At 36.4% G+C, this 24346-nt stretch overlaps 3 protein-coding genes across 3 annotated transcripts; all 3 read right to left on the reverse strand.

Moving 5' to 3' along the window:
• Positions 1 to 1320: 1320 nt before the first annotated feature.
• LOC125248231 (NLR family CARD domain-containing protein 3-like) lies at positions 1321 to 13621 on the reverse strand. The gene is made up of 8 exons (XM_048159961.1): positions 13608 to 13621; positions 12249 to 12398; positions 7948 to 8061; positions 3378 to 5171; positions 2398 to 2571; positions 1907 to 2080; positions 1611 to 1784; positions 1321 to 1498 (listed from the first exon to the last, which is right to left on the reverse strand). The coding sequence occupies exons 1-8, from the start codon at positions 13619 to 13621 to the stop codon at positions 1321 to 1323; spliced, it is 2772 nt and encodes a 923-aa protein (XP_048015918.1).
• A 141-nt stretch (positions 13622 to 13762) lies between these two features.
• Positions 13763 to 16536, reverse strand: LOC125248232 (ribonuclease inhibitor-like). The gene is made up of 7 exons (XM_048159962.1): positions 16532 to 16536; positions 16240 to 16413; positions 15629 to 15802; positions 15296 to 15466; positions 14929 to 15102; positions 14113 to 14226; positions 13763 to 13957 (listed from the first exon to the last, which is right to left on the reverse strand). The coding sequence occupies exons 1-7, from the start codon at positions 16534 to 16536 to the stop codon at positions 13909 to 13911; spliced, it is 861 nt and encodes a 286-aa protein (XP_048015919.1). The 3' UTR covers positions 13763 to 13908.
• Positions 16537 to 21254: 4718 nt separating this feature from the next.
• On the reverse strand, positions 21255 to 24020 carry LOC125248233 (NACHT, LRR and PYD domains-containing protein 3-like). Its single transcript, XM_048159963.1, has 5 exons — positions 23560 to 24020; positions 22354 to 23460; positions 22066 to 22239; positions 21673 to 21846; positions 21255 to 21432 (listed from the first exon to the last, which is right to left on the reverse strand). The coding sequence occupies exons 1-5, from the start codon at positions 24018 to 24020 to the stop codon at positions 21255 to 21257; spliced, it is 2094 nt and encodes a 697-aa protein (XP_048015920.1).
• Between the last annotated feature and the right edge of the window lie 326 nt (positions 24021 to 24346).

Genomic DNA, 24346 nt, shown 5'->3' on the forward strand with positions numbered 1-24346 from the left:
TTCTAAAAAAAGATGAATTGCTTGCATAACTTTAGTAAATTCAGTCTGTCAGAGTTCTCCTAGTTCCTTCCTGCTGAACATGTTTGATCAACACTTTGAACAAAAGCTATACATTACCTGCTTTTACACATGTGAAACTATTAAATTTCACATAGTCTTTTTAAAGAAAAATCCCATAACAACCCTTAACATATACAGGCTACATTTGTTAAAAAAAAATATATGTGACTGAGGTCTTAGATGTTTCATTGTCTGGTCAAGGATTAATTTATTAAATTGTTTTTATGATTGTGATAACGGCAATTAATAGGTCCTTTTCATTGCCATTAAAGTGAAATAACTGAACATAAACATACAAGCTTGATAAAAATGCTCATTTTATAAGAAAATTTCAGATGGCACTTAGAGGCTTTTGTATCTGAAGTCTTCATATATATATATACACACACACAAACAAGATAGTTATAATTATATATAGTTACTGTCATTTGAAAGTAATCAGCATGGCAAGATGGACATTTTTCTCCTCTTGTAGTGGATCACCTACGAGATCAGAGGTGGATATCACGGGATTCACACTGTGCTGAGCTCACTGCGCTGTGTTGCTAATAAACTGGATGTAATTATATATGAAAATATGATGAACAAGACACCCAAAGTACTTGTTATTTATTTCCATTCAAAAGACATGTTTATCAATCATTTTTACTTGAATACAGATTTTTTTTAATATATATATTTTTTTAGAAATGACAACAATCACATGACTGTTTAAGCCCCGCCCCTCACTTCCGGATCTATGGCTGCTGTTCTGAAACTGCTGGTCCTGCAGTTCTGCAGCTGAATAGTACTGTGCAACATTTAGGCAATCATTTAACAGAGAGACTGCCCCCATAGAGAAATTTAACAGAGAACACTCATCTTTATATTTATAATGAGCATGTCGCCATCTATTGGAGAGAATCTGAAACATTCTGAAAATAGTTCCATCACCACCACAATGTCTTGGGCAGACTTTAGATCAAAAGAACCATCAAGATCAAAACCAAGTTAATTTCAACACAAAACTAACAGATCATGTACACTGAAAAGTAAATTGTGAAAGTCTCTGGTTCAGCTTTACTGCAGCAACAAATCCACTGAGCTGCCCATCGGCCACTTCTTAGCTGGACTCTTAAAAGCTTTTTTTAAAAAAAAGGAAAAAAAAAAAGCAAACAATTACATTTATTTCAGTTAAAAGTATGTTTCTTCTGTATGTTGAAAATATTAATTTCCTACTGTTAAAAGCAACACTTTTTCAAAAAAACAAAAAACTCAAACTTACTGTAATTTTTCCAGTTTATAGTGTGGATTGAACTTTATAGCAGTGAGCAGGTCAGTGCCCGTCTCTGTGAGTTTATTTTTAGTCAGATCCAGCTCTTTCAGATGTGAGGGATTTGATGTCAGAGCTGAAGCCAGAGCAGCACAACCTTCATCTGTTATATCACACTCCCTCAGCCTTCAGACAGAAAAATTAAACAGTATATTTACCATCTCATTTCAGAACACACTACAATATATACACTTTACTTTTCCTTAGTAGGATTACCAATCCTAAATAATGATCTTACCACAATATCTCCAGGTTACAAAGAGAATTCCTGAGTCCATCAGAGAGAAATTGTACCCCTGCATCTCCCAATTCATTCTCAGACAGATCCAGCTTTCTCAGGTGTGAGGGATTTGATGTCAGAGCTGAAGCCAGAGCAGCACAACCTTCATCTGTTATATCACACTTCTTCAGCCTTCAGACAGAAAAATTAAACAGTATATTTACCATCTCATTTCAGAACACAAAGTTACACTATATAGCCTACACTTTATTATATATCTTTTCCTTAGGATCACCAATCCTAAATGATCTTACCATAATATCTCCAACATACAAAAATGACTCCTGAGTCCATCAGAGAGAAATTGTATGCCTTCATCTCCCAATTCATTCTCAGACAGATCCAACTCTCTCAGGTGTGAGGGGTTTGATCTCAGAGCAGAAGTCAGAGCTTCACAACTTTCATCTGATAAGTTACACAATCTCAGCCTGCAGAAAGAATAATGGGGAACATTATTCTTAACATTCTGTACATGTACAACGTTACACACCCACAAAAACATCAGTAGAATAGATTTAGAATCATGTGATGATATATTTACACTTTGAAAAAAAAAATAGACAAAAAAAGATAATTTTAATGTGCTGATTTTCCTGATAAAGCATCAATATGAATTAGAATCCTCTACATCATGTGCTAATGTAATACTAGCTTCTTAACTGGACTAATTACATTTATTGAATACCATCACATCAGACCATTTGTTTGTGTTTTCTTTTTAATCTGTGGGTCTTGAAGAACTTACTTCAGTGTCTCAAGTTTACACTGAGGATTTTGTAGTGCATCAGAGAAAAGCTTCATGCCTTGATCTCCTAGGTTATTCTCAGACAGATCCAGCTCTCTCAGATGTGAGGGGTTCGAATTCAGGGCAAAAGCCAGAGCAGCACAACCTTCATCTGTGATATCACACCGCCACAACCTGCGGACAAATAAAGAACAGTTCTTAATTCCAGGAATACAGCACTATATTCAGTATATGCTAATAAATCTTTAGGAGGACAGCTGAAGTGTTAGCAATATAGTTTATAATAAGATCTCATGCTATTAAAAAATAAAGAGAGTTAAAAAAGAGTTAAAATAAGTCTAAAAAAGTTTTACCACAGTGCTTCCAGTTTGCAGTGAGGACTTTGCAGTCCAGCACAAAGTAACTTCACACCTGAACTCTTCAGATGATTGTAGTTTAAGTTCAGTTCTCTCAAACATGAGAATTCTGAGCCGAGAACTGAAGCCAGATCAGTACAACAATTCTCTGAGAGACTACAACAACCAAGCCTGAAAATAAAACAAGATCACTTTTATGCATTCATTATTCAGTTTATGCAAAAATACTTTGAACCTGCAGCTTTTCAATAAAATATCAATGCTTTAAAGGCACCAGGGAATACAATTTAATGCTTTTATTAATGAGTTCTAGTCAAATGCACACATCTGTACAAACACATGTAAGCACAAAGGATCTAAATATGAGATTATACATTATTATTAAAATATAAATTATAAATATGCTTTTAAAATGTCCAAACTTGTTTTAGACAAAGTATAGCAAGTCATTCTGCAGGGCATTACTTCATGTAAACATATACAACCCATATACACATAGACTGTCAATCACACAGATCCATGTGGTTTAGAAGCTCTATAAACACTTGATTTCACGTATTTTTAGCACAACATGCAGATTTACTTCATTATTGTGTTCATAATGTGAAAGAGCCATTCACTTACTGAGCTGATCTGGATGCTTCAACCACAGGCAGTAGATTATGGAGAACTTGATCCTGTGTGATGTGTATTTGGTTGAACTCATCCCTGATGTATTCCTTTAATTCAAACTCTTCCAGCTGCTCTGAAGTAAGCAACACAAAAACCAGAGCTGACCATTGTGACGGAGACAGAATGGCATCTCTTATCGTCCCTGAGCTCAGATAGTCTTGGATTTCATTTTCCAGAGTATGATCACCTAGTTCATTCAGACAGTGAAACAGATTGATGGATTTATCTGGATAAAGATTTTCTCTAATCTTCTTCTTGACATACTGGATAATTTCCTCTGTATTGTGAGCCATTCCTCCTGTTTGCGTTAGTAGGCACTTAAAAAGAGTTTGATTGGACTCTAACGAGAGACCCAGAAGGAAGCGAAGGAAGAGGTCAAGATGGCCATTTTTACTTTGCAAAGCCTCTTCAACAGCCCTCTCATAGATTGTGAAGCATGCTGGGGACTGAACATTGTATTTTAAGGCCTGGTATTCACTGAGAACATCTACATTTTTCAAACTGAATGAAAACAACACATACAGAGCTGCTAGATGTTCCTGAATGCTGAGGTGAACAAAGCAGTAGACTTTCCTCTGACACAGACCAAACTCCTCTCTGAAGATCTGAGTGCACAACCCAGAGTACACTGATGCTTCTGTCACATCAATGCCACACTCTGTCAGATCTTCTTCATAGAAGATCACACTGTGTTTCATAAGCTCTTGAAAAGCCAGTTTCCCCAGTTTGAAGATCATGTCTTCATCTGTCAATTTCTTCTCATAGTCCTTCTCATGTTTGATGTTGGTCTGAAGGATCAGGAAGTGTGTGTACATTTGAGTGAGAGTCTTGGGAATCTCTCCACTCTCTGCTCGATTCAACATCTTTTCTAGGACAGTGGCTGAGATCCAGCAGAACACTGGGATGTGGCACATGATGTAGAGGCTCCTCGAGGACTTCAGGTGTGAGATTATTTGATTGGCCAGACTCTGATCTCTGATTCTCTTCCTGAAGTATTCCTCCTTCTGTGGGTCACTGAAGCCTCGTACCTCTGTCACTCGATCAACAAACTCAGAGGGGACGAGATCAGCTGCTGCTGGTCTGGAGGTGATCCAGATGAGAGCAGAGGGAAGCAGATTCCCCACAATGAGGTTCGTCAGCAGCACATCCACTGAAGCTGATTCAGTCACATCACACAACCTCATGTTGTTCTGAAAATCCAAAGACAGACGACACTCATCCAAACCATCAAAGATGAAAATGGTTTTACAATAATTTGGAGAGATTTGCAGTTGTTTTGTGCCCATGAAAAACTCTAGAAGACCTTTAAGACTGAATGTTTTGTCCTTCAGCAAATTGAGCTCTCTGAAAGGAAGTGGAAATATGAGGTGGACATCCTGATTCGCTTTCCCTTCAGCCCAGTCCAGAATGAACTTCTGTACAGACACTGTTTTTCCAATGCCAGCGACTCCTTTAGTCAGCACAGTTCTGATGGGTTGGTTTTGTCCATGTAAAGGTTTGAAAATGTCATTGCAGTTGATTGGGGTGTCCTCCGCTGTGGCTTTCCTGGAAGCTTTTTCAACCCAGCTTATCTCATGTTCATTATTGATCTCTCCACCTCCACCTTCTGTGATGTAGAGCTCAGTATAAGTCTCATTGAGGAATGTTGGGGTTCCTTGCTTTTCTATTCCCTCATGGAAACACTGAGACTTTGTCTTCAGGTCTGATTTCAGTTTGATGCGGACTTCAGCATTTTGACAGTCAGAGCTTCAACATACATTAGCAAACACAATGTTAGCAAATTAGCAAGCACAGATTTATACACACCCAAATATAACATAATTTGACTGTATGAAAGTAAATGTTATAAAACTTATCAATGTTTATTTATAAACCCGATTCCAAAAAAGTTGGGGCACTGTACAAATTGTGAATAAAGCAGAATGCAATGATGTGGAAGTTTCAAATTTCAATATTTTATTCAGAATACAACATAGATGACATATCAAATGTTTAAACTGAGAAAATGTATAATTTTAAGGGAAAAATAAGTTGATTTTAAATTTCATGGCATCAACACACCATGTTTACCACTGTGTGGCATCCCCTCTTCTTTTTATAACAGTCTGCAAACGTCTGGGGACTGAGGAGACAAGTTGCTCAAGTTTAGGAATAGGAATGTTGTCCCATTCTTATCTAATACAGGCTTCTAGTTGCTCAGCTGTCTTAGGTCTTCTTTGTCGCATCTTCCTCTTTATGATGCTCCAAATGTTTTCTATGGGTGAAAGATCTGGACTGCAGGCTGGCCATTTCAGTACCTGGATCCTTCTTCTATGCAGCCATGATGTTGTAATTGATGCAGTATGTGGTCTGGCATTGTCATGTTGGAAAATGCAAGGTCTTCCCTGAAAGAGACGACATCTGGATGGGAGCATATGTTGTTCTAGAACTTGGATATACCTTTCAGCATTGATGGTGCCTTTCCAGATGTGTAAGCTGCCCATGCCACACGCACTCATGCAACCCCATACCATCAGAGATGCAGGCTTCTGGACTGAGCGCTGATAACAACTTGGGTTGTCCTTGTCCTCTTTAGTCCGGATGACATGGCTTCTTCCCGCTTCTGGATCATGTTTAGATATGGCTTCTTTTTTGACCTATAGAGTTTTAGCCGGCAATGGCAAATGGCACGGTGGATTGTGTTCACCGACAATGTTTTCTGGAAGTATTCCTGAGCCCATGTTGTGATTTCCATTACAGTAACATTCCTGTATGTGATGCAGTGCTGTCTAAGGGCCTGAAGATCACGGGCATCCAGTATGGTTTTCCGGCCTTGACCCTTACGCACAGAGATTGTTCCAGATTCTCTGAATCTTTGGATGATATTATGCACTGTAGATGATGATAACTTCAAACTCTTTGCAGTTTTTCTCTGAGAAACTCCTTTCTGATATTGCTCCACTATTTTTCGCCACAGCATTGGGGGAATATGTGATCCTCTGCCCATCTTGACTTCTGAGGGACACTGCCACTCTGAGAGGCTCTTTTTATACCCAATCATGTTGCCAATTGACCTAATAAATTCCAAATTGGTCCTCCAGCTGTTCCTTATTCACTACCGTTTAAAAGTTTGGGATCGGTAAGATTTGTAATATTTTTAAAAGAAGTTTTGTCTGCTCACCAAGATTGCATTTATTTAATTAAAAATACAGTAAAAACGGTAATATTGTGAAATATTATTACAATTTAAATAACTGTTTTCTATTGGAATATATTTTAAAATGTAATTTATTCTTGTGATGCAAAGCTGAATTTTCAGCATCATTTCTCCAGTCTTCAGTGTCACATGATCCTTCAGAAATCATTCTAATATGCTGATTTGCTGCTCAAGAAACATTTATTATTATTATCAAAGTTAAAAACAGTTGTATGCTTTTTTTCAGGATTCCTTGATGAATAGAAAATTCAAAAGAACAGCATTTATCTGAAATACAAAGCTTTTGTAACATTATACACTACCGTTCAAAAGTTTGGGGTCAGTAAGAATTTTCATTTTTATTTTTTTGAGAAGAATTTAAAGAAATTAATATTTTTTTCAGCAAGGATGCATTATATTCAATCAAAAGTGACAGTGAAGACATTTAAAATGTAACAAAATATTATATTTCAAATAAAGGCTGTTCGTTTGAATTTTCTATTCATCAAAGAATCCTGAAAAAAAATACTGTACACAAATATTTTATACAATTGTACACATTAAATGTTTCTTGAGCAGTAAATCAACATATTAGAATGATTTCTGAAGGATCATGTGACACTGAAGACTGGAGTAATCATGCTGAAAATTCAGCTTTGATCACAGGAATAAATTACTTTGTAAAATATATTCAAATAGAAAACAATTATTTTTAATTGTAATAATATTTCACAATATTACGTTTTTTTTTACATTTTTATTTAAATAAATGCAGCCTTGGTGAGCAGATGAAACTTCTTTTAAAGACATTAAAAATCTTACCGATCCCAAACTTTTGAACAGTAGTGTATGTACATTTAACTTTTCCAGCCTCTTATTGCTACCTGTCCCAACTTTTTTGGAATGTGTAGCTCTCATGAAATCCAAAATGAATCAATATTTGGCATGCCATTTCAAAATGTCTCACTTTCAACATTTGATGTGTTATCTATATTCTATTGTGAATAAAATATAAGTTTATGAGATTTGTAAATTATTGCATTCCTTTTTTATTCACAAGGAATCGGGTTTGTATTTATTTATTTATTTATTTATTTTTTTTACAGTGGCTTCAATTTACTTATTTATACTGTATGTCTAAATACCTGCACTCTGTACTGATCGCATGTAGTGTTGGGTTTCTCCTATCCAAACCCCGTTTTCTCACATGTGACTGGAGCATTTTACAGACTTCAGCATGTTGACAGACATTACTATGAGTAATTATAAAACAGATAAAGCTTCAACATTAAGGCTTTACATTCTATAAATGCCTCCAATGTTTTCCATCTTCATTTTTAAACATACCCGTGTACAGAGGTGTCTCCATCCTTAAAGAACACTGGATGCTCTATTGACTGGCCACTGTTTATGGACACACAGCTGGGAGCTGGTGAGTCTGGTTTCTTAACCTTCATTGAACTTTAACAAACAAATTAATGAATATTTTGTTCAGAACTGATTTTATCATGAAATGTTCTTTTATTCAGATAAGACTTTATCAATAAATATGCAATGTTCAAAAGTGCCTCCATCTCAAAAGTGTCCTATTCTGTCTTTAAATTTACAGATTTTCTAAAGCATTTCTGTTGTACCTGTTATCTTTAAAGCATGAGCCATGTTTGCTTGACCAGCACCTTTTTAGGGACCCACAGCTTGGCTCTGTTGACTTAGGTCTCTCTGGCTCCATTGATCTGTAACCAAACCAATAAAGCACTTTGCATGTAAAATTTTCCTTTCAGAACTGTTATCTTGACAATATTTATATCAAAATTTATAAATGCATTTAATCTCAATATTGACGTGCGTTTGAGACTACAATGAATTTAAATATCTGATTCTTCGTTTACTTATTCTAATCTTATGACAACTAAATACAAATAAGTAACTTCATAGAAGAAGGCTGTGTTGCCGAAATGCGTAGATCTACTTTTAACTTGTTTTGATGATTTAAGCCCAGTTCATTAAAGGCATTTTACTTTACCACGTGAGTGCCTTGGAAATATTTCATCTACATAATTTGAAGTAACTTCATAGTATTTAATATATTTTATATGTTGATTCCAGAATCCACTCCTTCACTAGCGATAGATCTGTGCCACTTTTAATAAACAGCACCACTGTGTAGTAAACTGATACAGTATACAGTAGCAATATAAAGAGATAGTAAGTTTTAAGAAATAAATGTTACAACAACCTAATAAGTATCATCCTTAATATTTTTACAATAGGAATCTTGCCAGTGTAATATAATACACCTACTCTCTCGACAATAACCTGGGCTTCATTCTGTAACCTAAGATCAACACTGTGTTGTGAATGAGGTGGGAGTCGGTCCTGTACAGAATGTTTGTGTGATCGTGCCATGTTTACTTACCTGAGTCAGGTGGATCTTGTTCCGTTTCGATTGTTTTTCTATCCAGCACACCGGCGTCAGTACAATAATTTCAATAATTAATTGAAATTATTGACTGGTTTTTTTAACGCTTTTTGGGTTTTGTACTTTGCAGATGGCCCCTTCGGATCGGTCTCTTTGCCGTCTTGGCATAGAGATATATTTTGTCCACTGCGGAGGAAAGCTGGTTGAGGAAAATGAGGTTGTAGCTGCTTCTCTACATTACTACCTTTCAGGTAGCCTAAGTTATGCAATCAGACTTAACCGGTTCGCCAGCCCTGTCTCTAACCTTTAATCTCCACAAAAGACGCCTTTCTGAAAAATTGCATGCCTTCTGTGTGACACACCACAAAGTTAAAATTTCAATATAATCTGTCAAATATGAGGTTTGCTAAGTTGAGGAGAACATAAAGAATATGAAAGTAAAATAATAGGTCTGACTTTGAAATAGGCTAAATAATAAAAGCATTCACATTCAACACTGAGACCACAAACATAAAAAGTAGTTTTAAGTTTTTGTGTATAATATATTTTAATTAAGAAGAATAGGAAATGGTGCATTTTACCAGCGTACTCCTGTGCAGATACTGCTGGCTTCACTGGGGACTAGACACATGGCTCTAAAAATGTTTCATTTTCTAAACAAAATTTGAAATTTGCCAAATTTTAGACTACCCTGTAATCAAATTAAACATTTATTGAATATTGACAAACGTAGTAGGCCTACAGTTACAGTATTTTTTTTATTTTTTATTTTTTTACAGTGATGGGGCCCTTTCAACTGAATTTGGAAAACATCTCAGCAACCGAACAAACAATTGTTGTAATTAATGTTGGAATGTGGTTGGAATGTGGTTCTCAGAGAGAAAAAGAATGCACAGAGTGCAACAGAATAAATAGGAATTAACCGTATGTTACACCTGCCTGTTTCCCCTGTTGTGGCAAAATAAAAACTGACAAGAGACAAACACGTCCAATTGTCTTTCAAAAGTTTTATTTCTTGCAAGAAAAGTCAGTCATACAGAAACACAAGTAGCTGCAGAGTGTAAGACAAAGAATGTAAGCTTCCCCTCACTTTTATATCTCTAACCTTCAAGGCTGAAGCCTCTGTCCTTTTACCATATTAGGAGCATGTTAAACCACTTCAGTGTTTTCCACCTGCCACCCAAATGTGACAGGTTAAGTTTCTTTAATATTTGTTTTCTTTTTGTTTAATGGTGTATATCTCAACTCAGGAGACACGCCCACTGCCGTGGAGCTGCGTTCTGTTATGGAGCACACCTGTGCGGGGCAATCAAGCGGCAACCTCCCCCAGTCTCTCGTGAAGCCAATACGGAAGTGACTTAAACTGCGATTCATCGACTGGCCACTAGGGACAGGCTCCAAAAGAGAGCAGAATCTCATTGAGTCCCATGTTAAATTGGCCAAGTTTACAGCAGAAAAAAACATGTTTACAAGTTGGTTCAAATTGTGGTTTTGGTCTATAGCCTACTGCTAATTTTGCCCTTCATGACAACTGTGAGGGGGTGAATTCCAGCCGCTGAATTTGGCATCTCAGCCGTATTTGGCATCTCAGCCGTATTTGTCCTCGATTATTTTATACAATTATAAAATATGGCTTGCTGCATAATATTCGAGACTGATGTGTGTCTGTGTAGATGTGCATGCATGTGGAAGAAACAGAACACACGTTGTTGGATCGTGGCATTGGCTAAAAGTTTTGTTTGTGAGATTTACTACAATGACAATACCAGGAGGATATACCTCCTGAGGATATACAACTCTGACAGCACTGCTTGGATATTATAGCTAAAACTGCTGCACTATTTTGAAAAAATATACTTTGGACACGGCTCATTGTTTGTTAGATACGATCGTATACAGTTTTACAACATAAACGCTGCTCAGATTGCATTATTTCTTGAAGAACGATGACGGAGAGCAGATCATTCAGAAGAAATGTTATGCAAACAATGGATAATATATCAATATTTCATGGACAAAAAGTACTGTTTTTTGTTTTGCAATGGACATTTATATTTTACCCAAGTGCCACAGATTGGATTTATCTCGCAATCTCTATTATAAAGGTATGAAGTCTCATTTTGATTTTCCATGTTGTTATTTGCACATCCAACACAAATTACTGGTGCTGGAGCATATATATCTTTAAAAAAAAAAAAAAAAAAAAAAAAACACCGTAGATTGACAGTAAACCTTTAGAACTTTCTGATGACATCTTGTGCTTTTATTTATTCCATTCTCTTTTGCTGAATAATGCTTTATATTCTTTGAATTTCATTACGTTTTTCATGAATATTATTTAAATTGCAAATGTAGACAGTTAAAAACAAATATAATACTGTTCATCATGTATCATAAAACATTGACATGAAACCAAAAACATTGCAGTTCATGAAAATTCAACATTACGCAATCTTATGAGAGGAAGGTTATGAACATGAACCCCCCATAATCCTTGAAACTTCACCTTTTCTCTGTACGAAACTTCAAAAAGCATTTTTTTTTTTCAGAGGTGAGACACATGTACACATCACATTTGGTGCACTTCACCCTAACACGGTCGTGACTCATGTCCGATCTGTGCCACATGGGAGGAAAAAATCGGAATTGGGTCACTTGAACCGTGCAGTGTAAATGGGGTAAAAGTCTTTACTTGAGAAACCAAGGAACAAATTACAAATGAACTAGGATAGCAGAGCTTCCATAAATCAGAGAAACAAAAATAGACACATGGTACAATAAGAAGCAAAACATATCTGGAGACTGGAGTATAGGCTCAAGACTGAACATAATGGCAGGGAACATCAAAACCAACAAAAAAATGGGTCACTGAACACAAAACCAAGCTTCTGCCATGGCCATCCCAGTCCCCTGAACTGAACCCTAAAGAAAATGAGTGGAGTGAAATGAAGAGAAGAAGCACCAACATGGAGCTGGAATCTGAAGGATCTGGAGAGATTCTGCATGAAGGAATGGTCTCTGATCTCTTGTCAGGTGTTCTCTAAACTCATCAGGCATTATAGAAGAAGACTCAGAGCTGTTATCTTGGCAAAAGGAGGTTGCAAAAGTATTGAATAAAAGGGTATGATTAATTGTGAGCAGTGTGTATTACAGAAAAACATTAATTTGATGTTTAGCAGTTTTTAATGTGTTTTTAGCATATCTTACTTAAGTGTTCCAAGTTTAGAACTTTTTTTCCAGTCCAGCATAAAGCATCTTGATTGCAAAGTCATCTAGTTTATTCCCAGACAGATCCAGCTTTCCCAGGTGTGAGAGGTTTGATCTCAGAGCAGAAGCCAGAGCATCACAAACTTCATCTGTGACACCACAATCATTCAACCTGCAGAGAGAAAAGTGTCACACTGCTGAATCTCAAAGCACAGCCTGAAATCTCATGACTCATAGCACTGTGCTGTTCACCGTGATTGCAGAGGGTGGCGTTGTTTCTATCATTCTAGAGTGCACAAGACAAAGATTTCCAAACTTTCTATCACATTACACACATTCATTCTGTTGCTTACTATGGAGGATTTTGAGTGTTAAAAAAAATATAACGCTGTCAAAAAAATAAATAAGTTCATCATTGTCTCGATTTATTTAAATTCCAAGCCTTCATAAACAGGTTGTTGCTATAATGCCATAAAGTATTTTCACAATTCACATAAATGTGATTCCATATTTTAAAAACTGCTGATTACATTATCTAAATAATTAATGTATAATAATTTGTATGTTGTGCAGGTGTTGTCACAAGTATTCTGTCTCTGATGAAGAACAAGATGAGGAAAGGGTATGCACATTTCTATGCATTTTAGTCAAAGGACTTCTACTATAGGTCTTGTTTTTTTTTATTTTCTTTTAAATCATTTATTGTAATTTTTTTTTTCTAAACGAATTGTGATTTCTCACAGGCATGTAGAAATAATACTTGTTTCACTGTTGGCCCAGTACAATGTTTTATGTCACTTGTAGTGTTCTATCTCAGTTATTTGAAATTAAAACAGTAGTATATACTGCAATCATTCTGTGGTTATAACATCATTTACAGTATATATTTATATTTTCTTTGACCTCTTTATCAGATGAAAAACATTGATAAAAAAAAAAACCTTTTCTCTTGTTTCATTAATTTAAGAACAGCTAGTGCAATCCTACCATGGTCTTCATTGATCACACTTATGTAGAAGAGATCCTTTATTTTGGCAGACATGAATTTTGAACCTGTGTTTTATAAAAATGCAAGTTACTACACAAGGACTATGGTTGTCTGATTTGTCAAGCACATAAACTTACTTAGTCTATTATCAACCTGTAAACCACGAAAGCACATAGGAAATTCCTGATGCAACCCATGGTGAATTTGACTTTCCGGCAAGATACTGAAGTCATGATTGAATGACTCAGTTTTACTCTCAAATAAACTTTTTTAGTCATTATATCAAAAATGTCAAAGAATTTTTTTTTTTTTTTTACAAAATGTAAATAAACTGTACAATCATAAAACCTTTAATAAATAATAAACAGTCATTTAATAATGAGCAGCTCCAACCTTTTGTTCACCATAAACTAAATTACTAAATTCACCAATCTTGTGAAATATATCTAAAACAGTCTGAATAAACAGGCAGATGTGTGAAATTATTTATTTATTTTTATTTGTTCATTTATTTATTATTATTTTTTTTAACAAAGAGAATAGTGTGTATGTACATATGGCTTCCAGAAATGTATTAATATTTTATATCATTTTTTATATTAATATAATGGATAAATGTAAATAATGAATTGAGTGCTGGTTAAAACTGTGACAAGTTACATCTCAAAATGTATTTGTCTGAATTTAAGGAGGATTATGATGAGTCCTGTTCATGATCTGAGTTCTCTTTGAATTTGTGCAAACTGAAAGAAACAGAGAAAACACACAATTACATTTCTTGATTAGATGAAAATATCTTTAGTTCTTTGTGCAACTGCCTATAAAAATGTGATAAATGGAGCAAGTAATTAAATATTTATGTAGTTGTTTGAGCAAACTGAAATAAACAGTAACTTACATGAATTGATTCACTTTACTATCCATAATAACACATGGCTTGAAGGGTAGTTTCTCTGTGAGAACTGAAGGCAGAGTGGCTAAACTTTCATTTGTGATATCACAATCATACAGCCTGCAGTGAGAACAATGACAGACATTAAGAAAAAGACATTTAGATTCATATAAAGATTCATATTCTTCCTCCTCACATCCGTCAACTGGACTCTCTTCATCAATTCAAATCACTGCTTAAAACACTCAATCTGTTTAGATTAACATACTCTACATAATTCACTCCTATTCACGATTATTATTCTTTATTAGTTTACTTGATTTTATTACCTGATTGTATTTGATTATATTGTTACTTGCATTGTTTTTTTCTTTAATTTGTTATGTAAGGTGTCCTTGGGTGCCTAGAAAGGCGCCATCAAATAAAATGTATTATTATAATTATAATTACTTGCTGGTTATAGTAAGGGTTGTTATATTTCTGACACTGCTCTAAGCATATAAATAATCACAACAGACTAGGGCCAGCTGACCAATCAGAGCAGACTGGGCTTTTTGCAAGGCGAGTTTTAAAGAAACCAAAACTAAAACTAAAGTGTTTTTTTTTTTTCCTGTTTTTTAACATTAAATCATGTAAACGTTTTTTATTTATTTATTTTTTTTATTATTATTTTTAAAAACAATTTTAGTAGGCCCTCTGAACAAAATTAAGAACCTGTAAATAAGCAAATTTAAGCCTTAAGTTAAGCCCTAACAAATTTACAGTTTTTTGGTTAATCAACTGTAATGTTGATTAACCAAAATGGGGTACAAATATTCATACCCCAGTGTCTCCAGTTCACAGACAGGATTCTTCAGAGCAACAGAGAGATGCTCCACTCCTGCATTTCCTACTTTTTCATCACATAGATACAAGATTTTCAAATGTGAGAGGTTTGATGTCAAAGCTGAAGCCAGAGCAGAACAACCTTCTTCTGTGATATCACAATCAATAAGCCTGCAGAAAGAGAAAAAAAATACTCTTAATACTCTTAAATCTAACAGAAAATTATTATTTTTTTTATTTAATTTATTAATAATTTATTATTTTACATTAATACAAAATATAATTAATTGTACATTTTGTCTGAACCAAAAGAGTTCATACAGTTGGACTTGGTTATGAGTGACACAGAGGAAAATGATCTTACCAAAGTGATTCCAGTTTAGAATGAGGCATCTTAATGTTAGAGAGGTGTTTAATTCCAGAGTCTCCAAAAGTATTTTTTGACAAATTCAGCTCTCTCAAACATGAGTTGTCTGAACTCAGAGCTAAAGCAAGATCAGCACAATCTTGATCTGTGAGACCACAGTCAATTAGCCTGCAATTGATTGTACAGAAAACAATGACACTCTTTATGCTTTCTGGTGAATTATTAAAACAAAAAAAAAACAAAAACAAAAAAAAAAAACAGAAAAATACATTTAAGCAAACAATAAGAACAGTTTGTGATGTGTGATAGTGAGACTAGATCATACAATACCTTAGTATTTCCACTTTACAGTGAGGATTGTCTAGAGCAGCAGAGAACAGCTTCCTTCCTGATTGTCCTATTTTATTATGAGACAGATCTAGATATTTCAGGTGTGAGGGATTTGATGTCAGAGCTGAAGCCAGAGCAGCACATCCTTCATCTGTGAGACCACAGTCATGTAGCCTAGAACAATGATGAACTTCTTAATGCCATAGACAATAATTATTAATTTACACATTGTGTAAAATATTCATTTCTTTGCACTTGTGTAATACTGAATATGTAAATCTTACAGTAATATAAATTAAAGTTTAACACCTGATAAAATCTCTAGCGCATTTGTTTTCAGACAACACTTTTATTATATTTTTTAATTATATTTTTTATATAACTAATTCAATAAAATTCCAACATTTTAAGTGTCTTACATGTTCAAATTGTTGGGCGATCTGATTCTGAAGTTGTAGAATTTTGTATAAAGAAAAATAGTTCTCACAGTTGTGGAAGTAAATAATCTAAGCTACCCTAATAGGCACCATGTCATGTGTGACAAAATAACAACAACAACAACAACAAAAAACAGACAACAACAACAACAACAACAACAAAAAACCCTTTACCATAGAGTTTCCAGTTTGGAGTGAGGATTTTTTAATATGGCAGAGAACAACTTCATTCCGGAGTTTCCGAGTTTATTTCCCGTCAGATCCAGTGTTTTCAGGTGTGGGCTTGAATTTAGAGCTGAAGCTAGAACCTCACAACTTTCATCAGTGAAAAGGCCACAGAATCTCAGCCTGCAGAGAGATTTCACATTATATTTGAAATAACACATACTGTAGTTGTTTTAAAAACTTGAAACCATTTTTAAAGTTCTGAAAGATCTGAGAATTATAGTTTAAAGGGCTTGTTCACCCCATAATTTATTCACCCTCAAGCCATCCTAGGTGTATATGACTATCATCTTTCAGCCAAACACAATCAGTGTTATATTAAAAATATCCTGGCTCGTCAAAGCTTTATAATGGGAGTGATTTGAGGATGAGTTTTTGAATAAAGGCCTTCTGAAGCGAATCAATGTGTTTGTGTAATACAAATATCCTTATTTATATTCATATTATCCTTAATATCCTTATTCATGGCGTAGCATAGAACATCACGGCATTATGTACTATGTTGTGGAAGTTAACGCTTCTTGGACGTACATCGAATGCGTATGGCTGTCATGTAAATAAGGATTAGCTGTTAACTGTTGGATCTCAGGAATTAATCTGAGGATATGCCACCATGGCAGGTTATATCCAGCATGGTGTGTTTTGAAACCAGTGAAAATTGCAGGTTAATTAACAGCTACTATTAAGCTAACATTAAGTAAAGCTGAGTTCAGACTGCATGATTTTAGCCCAGATTTTGGCTCGCCGACAGGTTTTGAGAAATCGCCGACAAATGCCCGAAATCAAAGGCAAATCGGTGCTCGTTCTCGCGAATGACAATCACGCAGTGTGAATGAGCAAAGATGCGATCTGAGAGAATCGCCGACAAGTCGCCGACGCCCATGAGATATTTGGCATGCTAAATATCTGGATCTGTCGGAGATTCAAAATCCTGCTGTGTAAAAAAGTGTTCTGACTGAAAACTACATCGGCGATTACTGACAGCCAAATGAGAGAGCAAGATACAGAGCAGCGGGGAGTTCGGGGAGGAGTTATAGACCACAATATCAGCAAGCATGGCTTCGTTTCATATTCTTCTTTTCTTTTTCTTGTTTTCGCAGCAAATCAGCGGACAGACAATTCGTATTGCAAGCTTCTTGCGGGCTACCATTTTTAATAATAATCCCAGTCTCACGTGAGAACTCCAGTCTTGCACGCATGATATCGCGTTGTTTCCTTGTCACATCTCGCGTGTGTTTGGTTGTGAAACATAGTTTGTGTGCCAGACAAAGTTGTCGGCAATTCTTCCTATTGTAAAGTCATGCAGTGTGAAACCTTCTGTCGCCGATCCATCATGCAATTTGAACACAGCAGCGACTGAATGCTGGCCAAGATAGTCATGCAGTGTGAAAAGAACTGTGACCCGACTACTTTGAAAATTTCGGCTTAATAAATAAGGATATTTTTCAAACACATCAATTCGCTTCAGAAAGCCTTTATTACTCCCCGGAGTCGTGAGGAGTACGTTTTATGATCGATGGATGCACTTTTTTGGGTTTCAAAAACTTTTTCAAAAAGTTTTTAAAAGAAGGTTTTTATTATGAAGGGAAAACAAAATCTAAACCCACATGGCCCTGTGTGAAAAAGTGCTTGCCCCCCGCTGTTAAAACATAATTTAACTGTGGTTTATCACACCTCAGTTTAGTTTCTCTAGCCACACCCAGGCCTGATTACTGCCACACCTGTTCGCAATCAAGAAATCACTTAAATAGGACCTGCCTGACAAAGTGAAGTAGACCAAAAGATCCTCAAAAGCTACACATCATGTTGAGATTGAGATCTATCTGGAAAAGGTTATAAAGCCATTTCTAAAGCTTTGGGACTCCAGCGAACCACAGTGAGAGCCATTATCCACAAATAGAGAAAACATGGAACAGTGGTGAACCTTCCCAGGTGTAACGTATGGATGGATCCGTTCAGAGTCAATAAACTTTGGAGTTTTCGGAACGCTTTTAACGTGATGAACTTTGTTTGTAAATCACTAAATCGGCTCCGGCCGACTGTGACTTTTGGCAGGTTTGTGGACCCGTGAGGGTAAACAGAAAACTCCAACTTCCCAACTTTGGAGACTTCAAAAGGAGCACCCCCCCAGAGACTGACCAGATCACATTCCAACACACACCACACACACACAGACACATACAGAAACACACAAACATACATTTTGACTGTATATGTAAAATACAACTATGCCGAAATATATCCATCATGTATTTCGAGCGTATGCATGTTTCCTAGTGTTTAAATGAGTGTATTTGTGCTAGTGTGCATTTTAATGATGGAATTTTGTCTGTAAACCATAACTTCTTTTATATGCCTTTCTGATCTATCGAGTTTGATCTCTCCGTAAAGCTCCGGACTTGAGCTATTCACTGAGATATGTCACATAGCTGACAAATTCATTTTTATATGTGTTTAATGATATTGTGAAGAAAGTACTCCATCTCGAAAGCCGATCTGATAGTCGTAAAGTATGCAAATTCAGCTAGGAGACCAAACAAAGAAAGAGCTTGACCGCCAACTTTGCACCAATGTTATTGGCTATTCCACCTCAAGGAGGTGTGTCGGCTTATCTGTCATAAAAAGGAACACAAGGATTCTCTGTGTGTTCTCCCGACGGCCCAAAAACATCCATCGCCTACTCACGCACGTCTCTCCCGGACGTCACGGCGACGCGCTTCCATCGCGCTCATCCATCGGGACCACCATCTCTCCGGCAAAAGTAACTTTCATGTCCTCAGTTCAAACCCTCCCGCGGAAACGGAAGAAGCCAATGAACTGCAGCAGCACTGACCTGAAACCCCGCAAGCAAACTGATGCAAATACTGTTCTGAATCTTAGATAATGAAACTGATTTCTATGCTGGCTGTCAAGGACTGTTAGATTTTGCTATTTGCCTTCTCTCTTTCCTTCCTTCCCTGTCTCTACGTTCCCTTTTTGTATTTATTTGTATATTCTGTATTTTAGACGTATAACCTCTGTAGTCGTAGTTTGCATATATTAAACACATTATTCATGCTCGATTGTTCTTTTTGCTAATTTCAACAAAAGCCAGGTCACTTTAACGTTTCAATCCTATATCCTTGCTTTACGTTTGGATGCTATCATAGGAATTTATCCTCATGGCCAGAGGATAACATTTCTGCCGTAATAGTCTGTGGATAACTTAACCGTTTGCTGGATGGACCGATAGTTTTCTACATAATTATTAAACCAGAACTAATCATATATGTGATTGATTATAATTCGTTGTAATTAATTCACCATATACGGTTAATTCCCCCTTGGGTCGGTATATGCATAATAATTATTCATAAAGCTTTATGAGTTATTATATTCATATTCCACCCATAAATTGATTAATAACTGTACAACCGTTACACAAGAGTGGCCGGACGACCAAAATTACCCCAAGAGCGCAGCGACGACTCATCCAAGAGGTCACAAAAGACCCCACAACAACATCCAAAGAACTGTAGGCCTCACTTGCCTCAGTTAAGGTCAGTGTTCACGACTCCACTATAAGAAAGAGACTGGGCAAAAATGGCCTGCACGGCAGAGTTCCAAGACGAAAACCACTGCTGAGCAAAAAGAACATAAAGGCTTGTCTCAGTTTTGCCAGAAAACCTCTTGATGATCCCCAAGACTTTTGGGAAAATACTCTGTGGACTGACGAGACAAAAGTTGAACGTTTTGGAAGGTGTGTGTCCCATTACGTCTGGCGTAAAAGTAACACAGCATTTCAGAAAAAGAACATCATACCAACAGTAAAATATGGTGGTGGTAGTGTGATGGTCTGGGGCTGTTTTGCTGCTTCAGGACCTGGAAGACTTGCTGTGATAAATGGAACCATGAATTCTGCTGTCTACCAAAAAATACTGAAGGACAATGTCCGGCCATCTGTTTGTGACCTCAAGCTGAAGGAAACTTGGGGTCTGCAGCAGGAGGACAATGATCCAAAACACACCAGCAAGTCCATTTCTGTATGGCTGAAGAAAAACAAAATGAAGACTTTGGAGTGGCCTAGCCAAAGTCCTGACCTCAATCCTATTGAGATGCTGTGGCATGACCTTAACTCTCTGGAGTCGGGAAATGCGTCGGCGCGTTTTGCAGGATTTTTTTCACATTGCAGCAAAACAGACTTAAAATACTCTGTCATTTTTTGTCATAGAGACATAAGTAATATATCAATTGAAACTATAGAATATCTTCTTTTATTTGTGTACACTCAGAGTAAAAACAAAATGATGTGCTTTTTGCAAAATAAAGAAAATTTACATGATGCGTGATCTGTCATCTCCCTCTGAACGAAGTCCAATCTGATAGTTCTCAGAAAATGAACTGTAACTTAGTGAATACTCATCAAAAAAAAAAAAAAAAAAAAAATAGACTTATGTCTAAAGAAACATTGAAATGTCAGGTTTTAAATCATGTAAGTCAAATCAAAAACAAAAATTCTGTGTTTATGTAATCTGTATGAAAAGAGACACATGTCAGACGCCCGTGATTCAGCTCATTATCCACTAATGCGGCCACGCCCATGGAGGGAGCGCAATTCAGATGCAAATTCTGAGGCAATACATGTATACATTGTCTCAATCGTGTATTTATTGTTTTGAAAAGTGTTTATCTGTATGTTAAAGCCATGGTTAGCGACCTCTTAGTTCCTGTTTTGTTGTGTTTACTTGTGTTATCTTTGATTCATATTTAAATTTGTCTGATGATCTGAAACATTAAAGTGTGACAAACATGCAAAAAAATAAAAAATCAGGAAGGGGGCAAGCACTTTTTCACACCACTGTACACCTAGGATCGCTTGAGAGTGAGCAAATTATTATGAGGTAATTTTCATTTTTGGGTGAACTATCCCTTTTAGCAAATTTATCAGCAGTGACTTACAGGATCAGGCCATGAGAGATTTAATTTTACCTCAGATTCTCCAGTTTGCAGTGATGATTCTTCAGTCCATCAGAAAGAAACATCACTTGGGAGTGTCCTAATTGATTCTCAGACAGATCCAGATCTTTCAGTTGTGAGAGGTTTGATTTCATAACTGAAGCCAGAGCAGCACAACCTTTATCTGTGACCCCACAATCATTCAACCTGAATCAATAACACATTTTAATGTTAGGATATTTGCCAAGTGTCAAGGAAATTTGACAACAAAATCTTGTACTTGTAATGATTTTAAAAACGTTAAAGGAAATCATATATTCAGTAAAAATAGTAAAAAAAAAAAAAAAATTTCATGTCACTGTCTTTCACTGTGTATGAAGTGTGTCATATGACAGAGGTAATTCATAATCACTTTTGATTTTAAAAGAACAGCCAAATAGATCATACTTCAGATTTTCTAGTTTACAAGGATGACTCTGTAGTATATCACAAAGCAGCCTCAATCCTAAATCTCCTAGTTTATTCCCAGACAGATCCAGCTCGCTCAGTCTTGAGGAGTTTGATTTGAGAACTGAAGTCAGATGATCACAACCTTGATCTGTGATTTCACAATTCCTCAACCTGCAGTGAAAACAAGATTATAATTACAACACTGCTGTGCTGCTTTTGTGTGCGATGTTAATGCAACCAATATATTTAATATGAGTACAATTAATAATAATCATATTATTATTATATTATTATAATTGCTATGAATAATAATAATTGCAATAACAACAACAACAATACATATTATTGTTATTGTTATTATCATTTAAAAAATACAGGTGCCACAATTACCTCAGTATCTCTATTTTACAGTGAGGATTCCGCAGTCCTTCAGAGATAAACTTGACTCCTGCATCTTTCAATGGATTTTCACTCAGGTTCAGCTCCTTCACACATGTGGCTTCTGAGCTCAGAGCTCTGGATAGAAGATCACAGCTTTCCTCTGTCAGTCTGCACCCACTGAATCTAAAAAGTAAACACTAAAACTGTGATCTTGCCCCTTCTATACCTCAATGAAAGAAAAAAAAAAAGTCATGTATGTTTCGCTAATGTAACCTACAGTATGTCATTATTACTTACTGAGTAGATGTGGATGCTTCAATCACAGGTAGTAGTTTGAGAAGAATTTGCGGTATGTAAGCAGAATCGATTACTGAAGCATAATTCTTAAAATTAAACACATTCAAATTCTCTGAAGTCAGCAGAACATAGAGCACAGTTGACCACTGTGAGGAAGACAACGCTGTTGTAAGAGATTTAGTGATTAGGTAACACTGCATTTCTTCTATTAGTGAGCGATCACCCAGATCATTGAGGCAGAGGAACAAATTGATTAATTTTTCTGGAGTTGGATGTTCCTCTATCCTTTTCTTGATGTATTTGACTGTTTCTTCTAAATTGTGTTTCCTGCTTTCTGTCTGTGTCAGAAGAACATTTAAGAGAGTCTGACTGGTCTCAAGTGAGAAGCCAAGAAGGAAGCGAAGGAAAAGGTCTAAATGTCCAGTTTTACTGTTTACAGCCTCATCCACAGCTTTCTGATGCAGGTCGAATATTGGAACATGTTCGATTTCTGCTCCATGAGTTGGTTTGGTAATATCAAACACATTGATGTTGTTTTTTGTGAAGGAGTGATGCACATACAGAGCAGCCAGATGTTCTTGGATGGTCAAATGAACAAAGCAGTAGACATTCCTCTGATGCAAGTCCTCTCTACAAGTGCACAATCCAGAGTACACTAATGCTTCAGTCACATCAATGCCACACTCTCTCAAATCTTCTTCATAGAAGAACAGATTGCCTCCCATAAGTTGCTGAAAAGCCAGCCTCCCCAGTTTGAGGATCATATCTTCATCATTCACTTTCTTCTCATAGTCCTTCTCATGTTTGATGTTGGTCTGAAGGATCAGGAAGTGTGTGTACATTTGAGTGAGAGTCTTGGGAATCTCTCCACTCTCTGCTTTGCTAAACATTTTCTCTAGAACAGTGGCTGAGATCCAGCAGAACACTGGGATGTGGCACATGATGTAGAGGCTTCTCATTGACTTCAGGTGTGAGACGATTTTATTGGCCAGACTCTGATCTCTGATTCTCTTCCTGAAATATTCCTCCTTCTGTGGGTCATTGAAGCCTCGTACCTCTGTCACTCGATCAACACACTCAGAGGGGATGAGATCAGCTGCTGCTGGTCTGGAGGTGATCCAGATGAGAGCAGAGGGAAGCAGATTCCCCACAATGAGGTTCGTCAGCAGCACATCCACTGAAGCTGATTCAGTCACATCACACAACCTCATGTTGTTCTGAAAATCCAGAGACAGACGACACTCATCCAACCCATCAAAGATGAAAATGATTTTACCTTCATTTGGGGAGATTTTCAGATGATTTGTGCCCATGAAAAACTGTAGAAGATCTTTAAGACTGAATGTTTTGTGCTTCAGCAAATTGAGCTCTCTGAAAGGAAGTGGAAATATGAGGTGAACGTCCTGATTCACTTTCCCTTCAGCCCAGTCTAGAATGAACTTCTGCACAGACACTGTTTTTCCAATGCCAGCAACTCCTTTAGTCAGCACAGTTCTGATGGGTTGGTCTTGTCCAGGTAACGGTTTGAAGATGTTATTGCAAATGATTAGTGTAGCTTCTGTTTCTTCTTTCCTAGAAGACTTTTCAGTCTCTTCATTTTCACCTTCTGTGATGTAGAGCTCAGTGTAGATCTCATTGAAGAGTGTTGGGTTTCCCTGCTTTGCCATTCCCTCATGCAGATGTTGAAACTTCTTCTGTAGCTTTGATCTGAGTTCAGTGCTGTGCAATTAAATAAGTCACAAATAACACAGGTGAATAAGCACATTGAGGAGAAAACACTTATTTTTTTTAATTAACAACTGCTATAAATATACCTTTGATGAGAAGTGCTGGCAAATTGAAAATCAACATCCTTTGTATCACTCTTCGTTGACACATAGCTGGTCTCCTGTGACTCTGGTCTTTGCGGCCAATAACAGAGAACAAGTTGTACTTTAATAAACGTTTCAATATTTAGTTGAATTAATTAACTATACAAGATTTTTGGAATAAA

This window comes from Megalobrama amblycephala, linkage group LG16 (assembly GCF_018812025.1).
Source record: "Megalobrama amblycephala isolate DHTTF-2021 linkage group LG16, ASM1881202v1, whole genome shotgun sequence".
In the NCBI taxonomy this organism is placed as follows: domain Eukaryota; kingdom Metazoa; phylum Chordata; class Actinopteri; order Cypriniformes; family Xenocyprididae; genus Megalobrama; species Megalobrama amblycephala.

Coding starts and splice junctions, on each gene's coding strand:
- LOC125248231 (XM_048159961.1), bottom strand. Junction 5,172..7,947: donor GGAGACACCTCTGTACACGG/GTATGTTTAAAA, acceptor TGTATGTTGAAG/CTCTGACTGTCAAAATGCTG. Junction 2,081..2,397: donor TGTAAACTTGAGACACTGAA/GTAAGTTCTTCA, acceptor TTCTTTCTGCAG/GCTGAGATTGTGTAACTTAT.
- LOC125248232 (XM_048159962.1), bottom strand. Junction 15,803..16,239: donor TCCAAACTGGAAACTCTATG/GTAAAGGGTTTT, acceptor TCATTGTTCTAG/GCTACATGACTGTGGTCTCA. Junction 13,958..14,112: donor AGTAAAGTGAATCAATTCAT/GTAAGTTACTGT, acceptor TGTTTCTTTCAG/TTTGCACAAATTCAAAGAGA.
- LOC125248233 (XM_048159963.1), bottom strand. CDS start 24,020: ATGGCAAAGCAGGGAAACCCAACACTCTTCAATGAGATCTACACTGAG. Junction 22,240..22,353: donor GAAGCATCCACATCTACTCA/GTAAGTAATAAT, acceptor TTTACTTTTTAG/ATTCAGTGGGTGCAGACTGA. Junction 21,433..21,672: donor TGTAAACTAGAAAATCTGAA/GTATGATCTATT, acceptor TTATTGATTCAG/GTTGAATGATTGTGGGGTCA.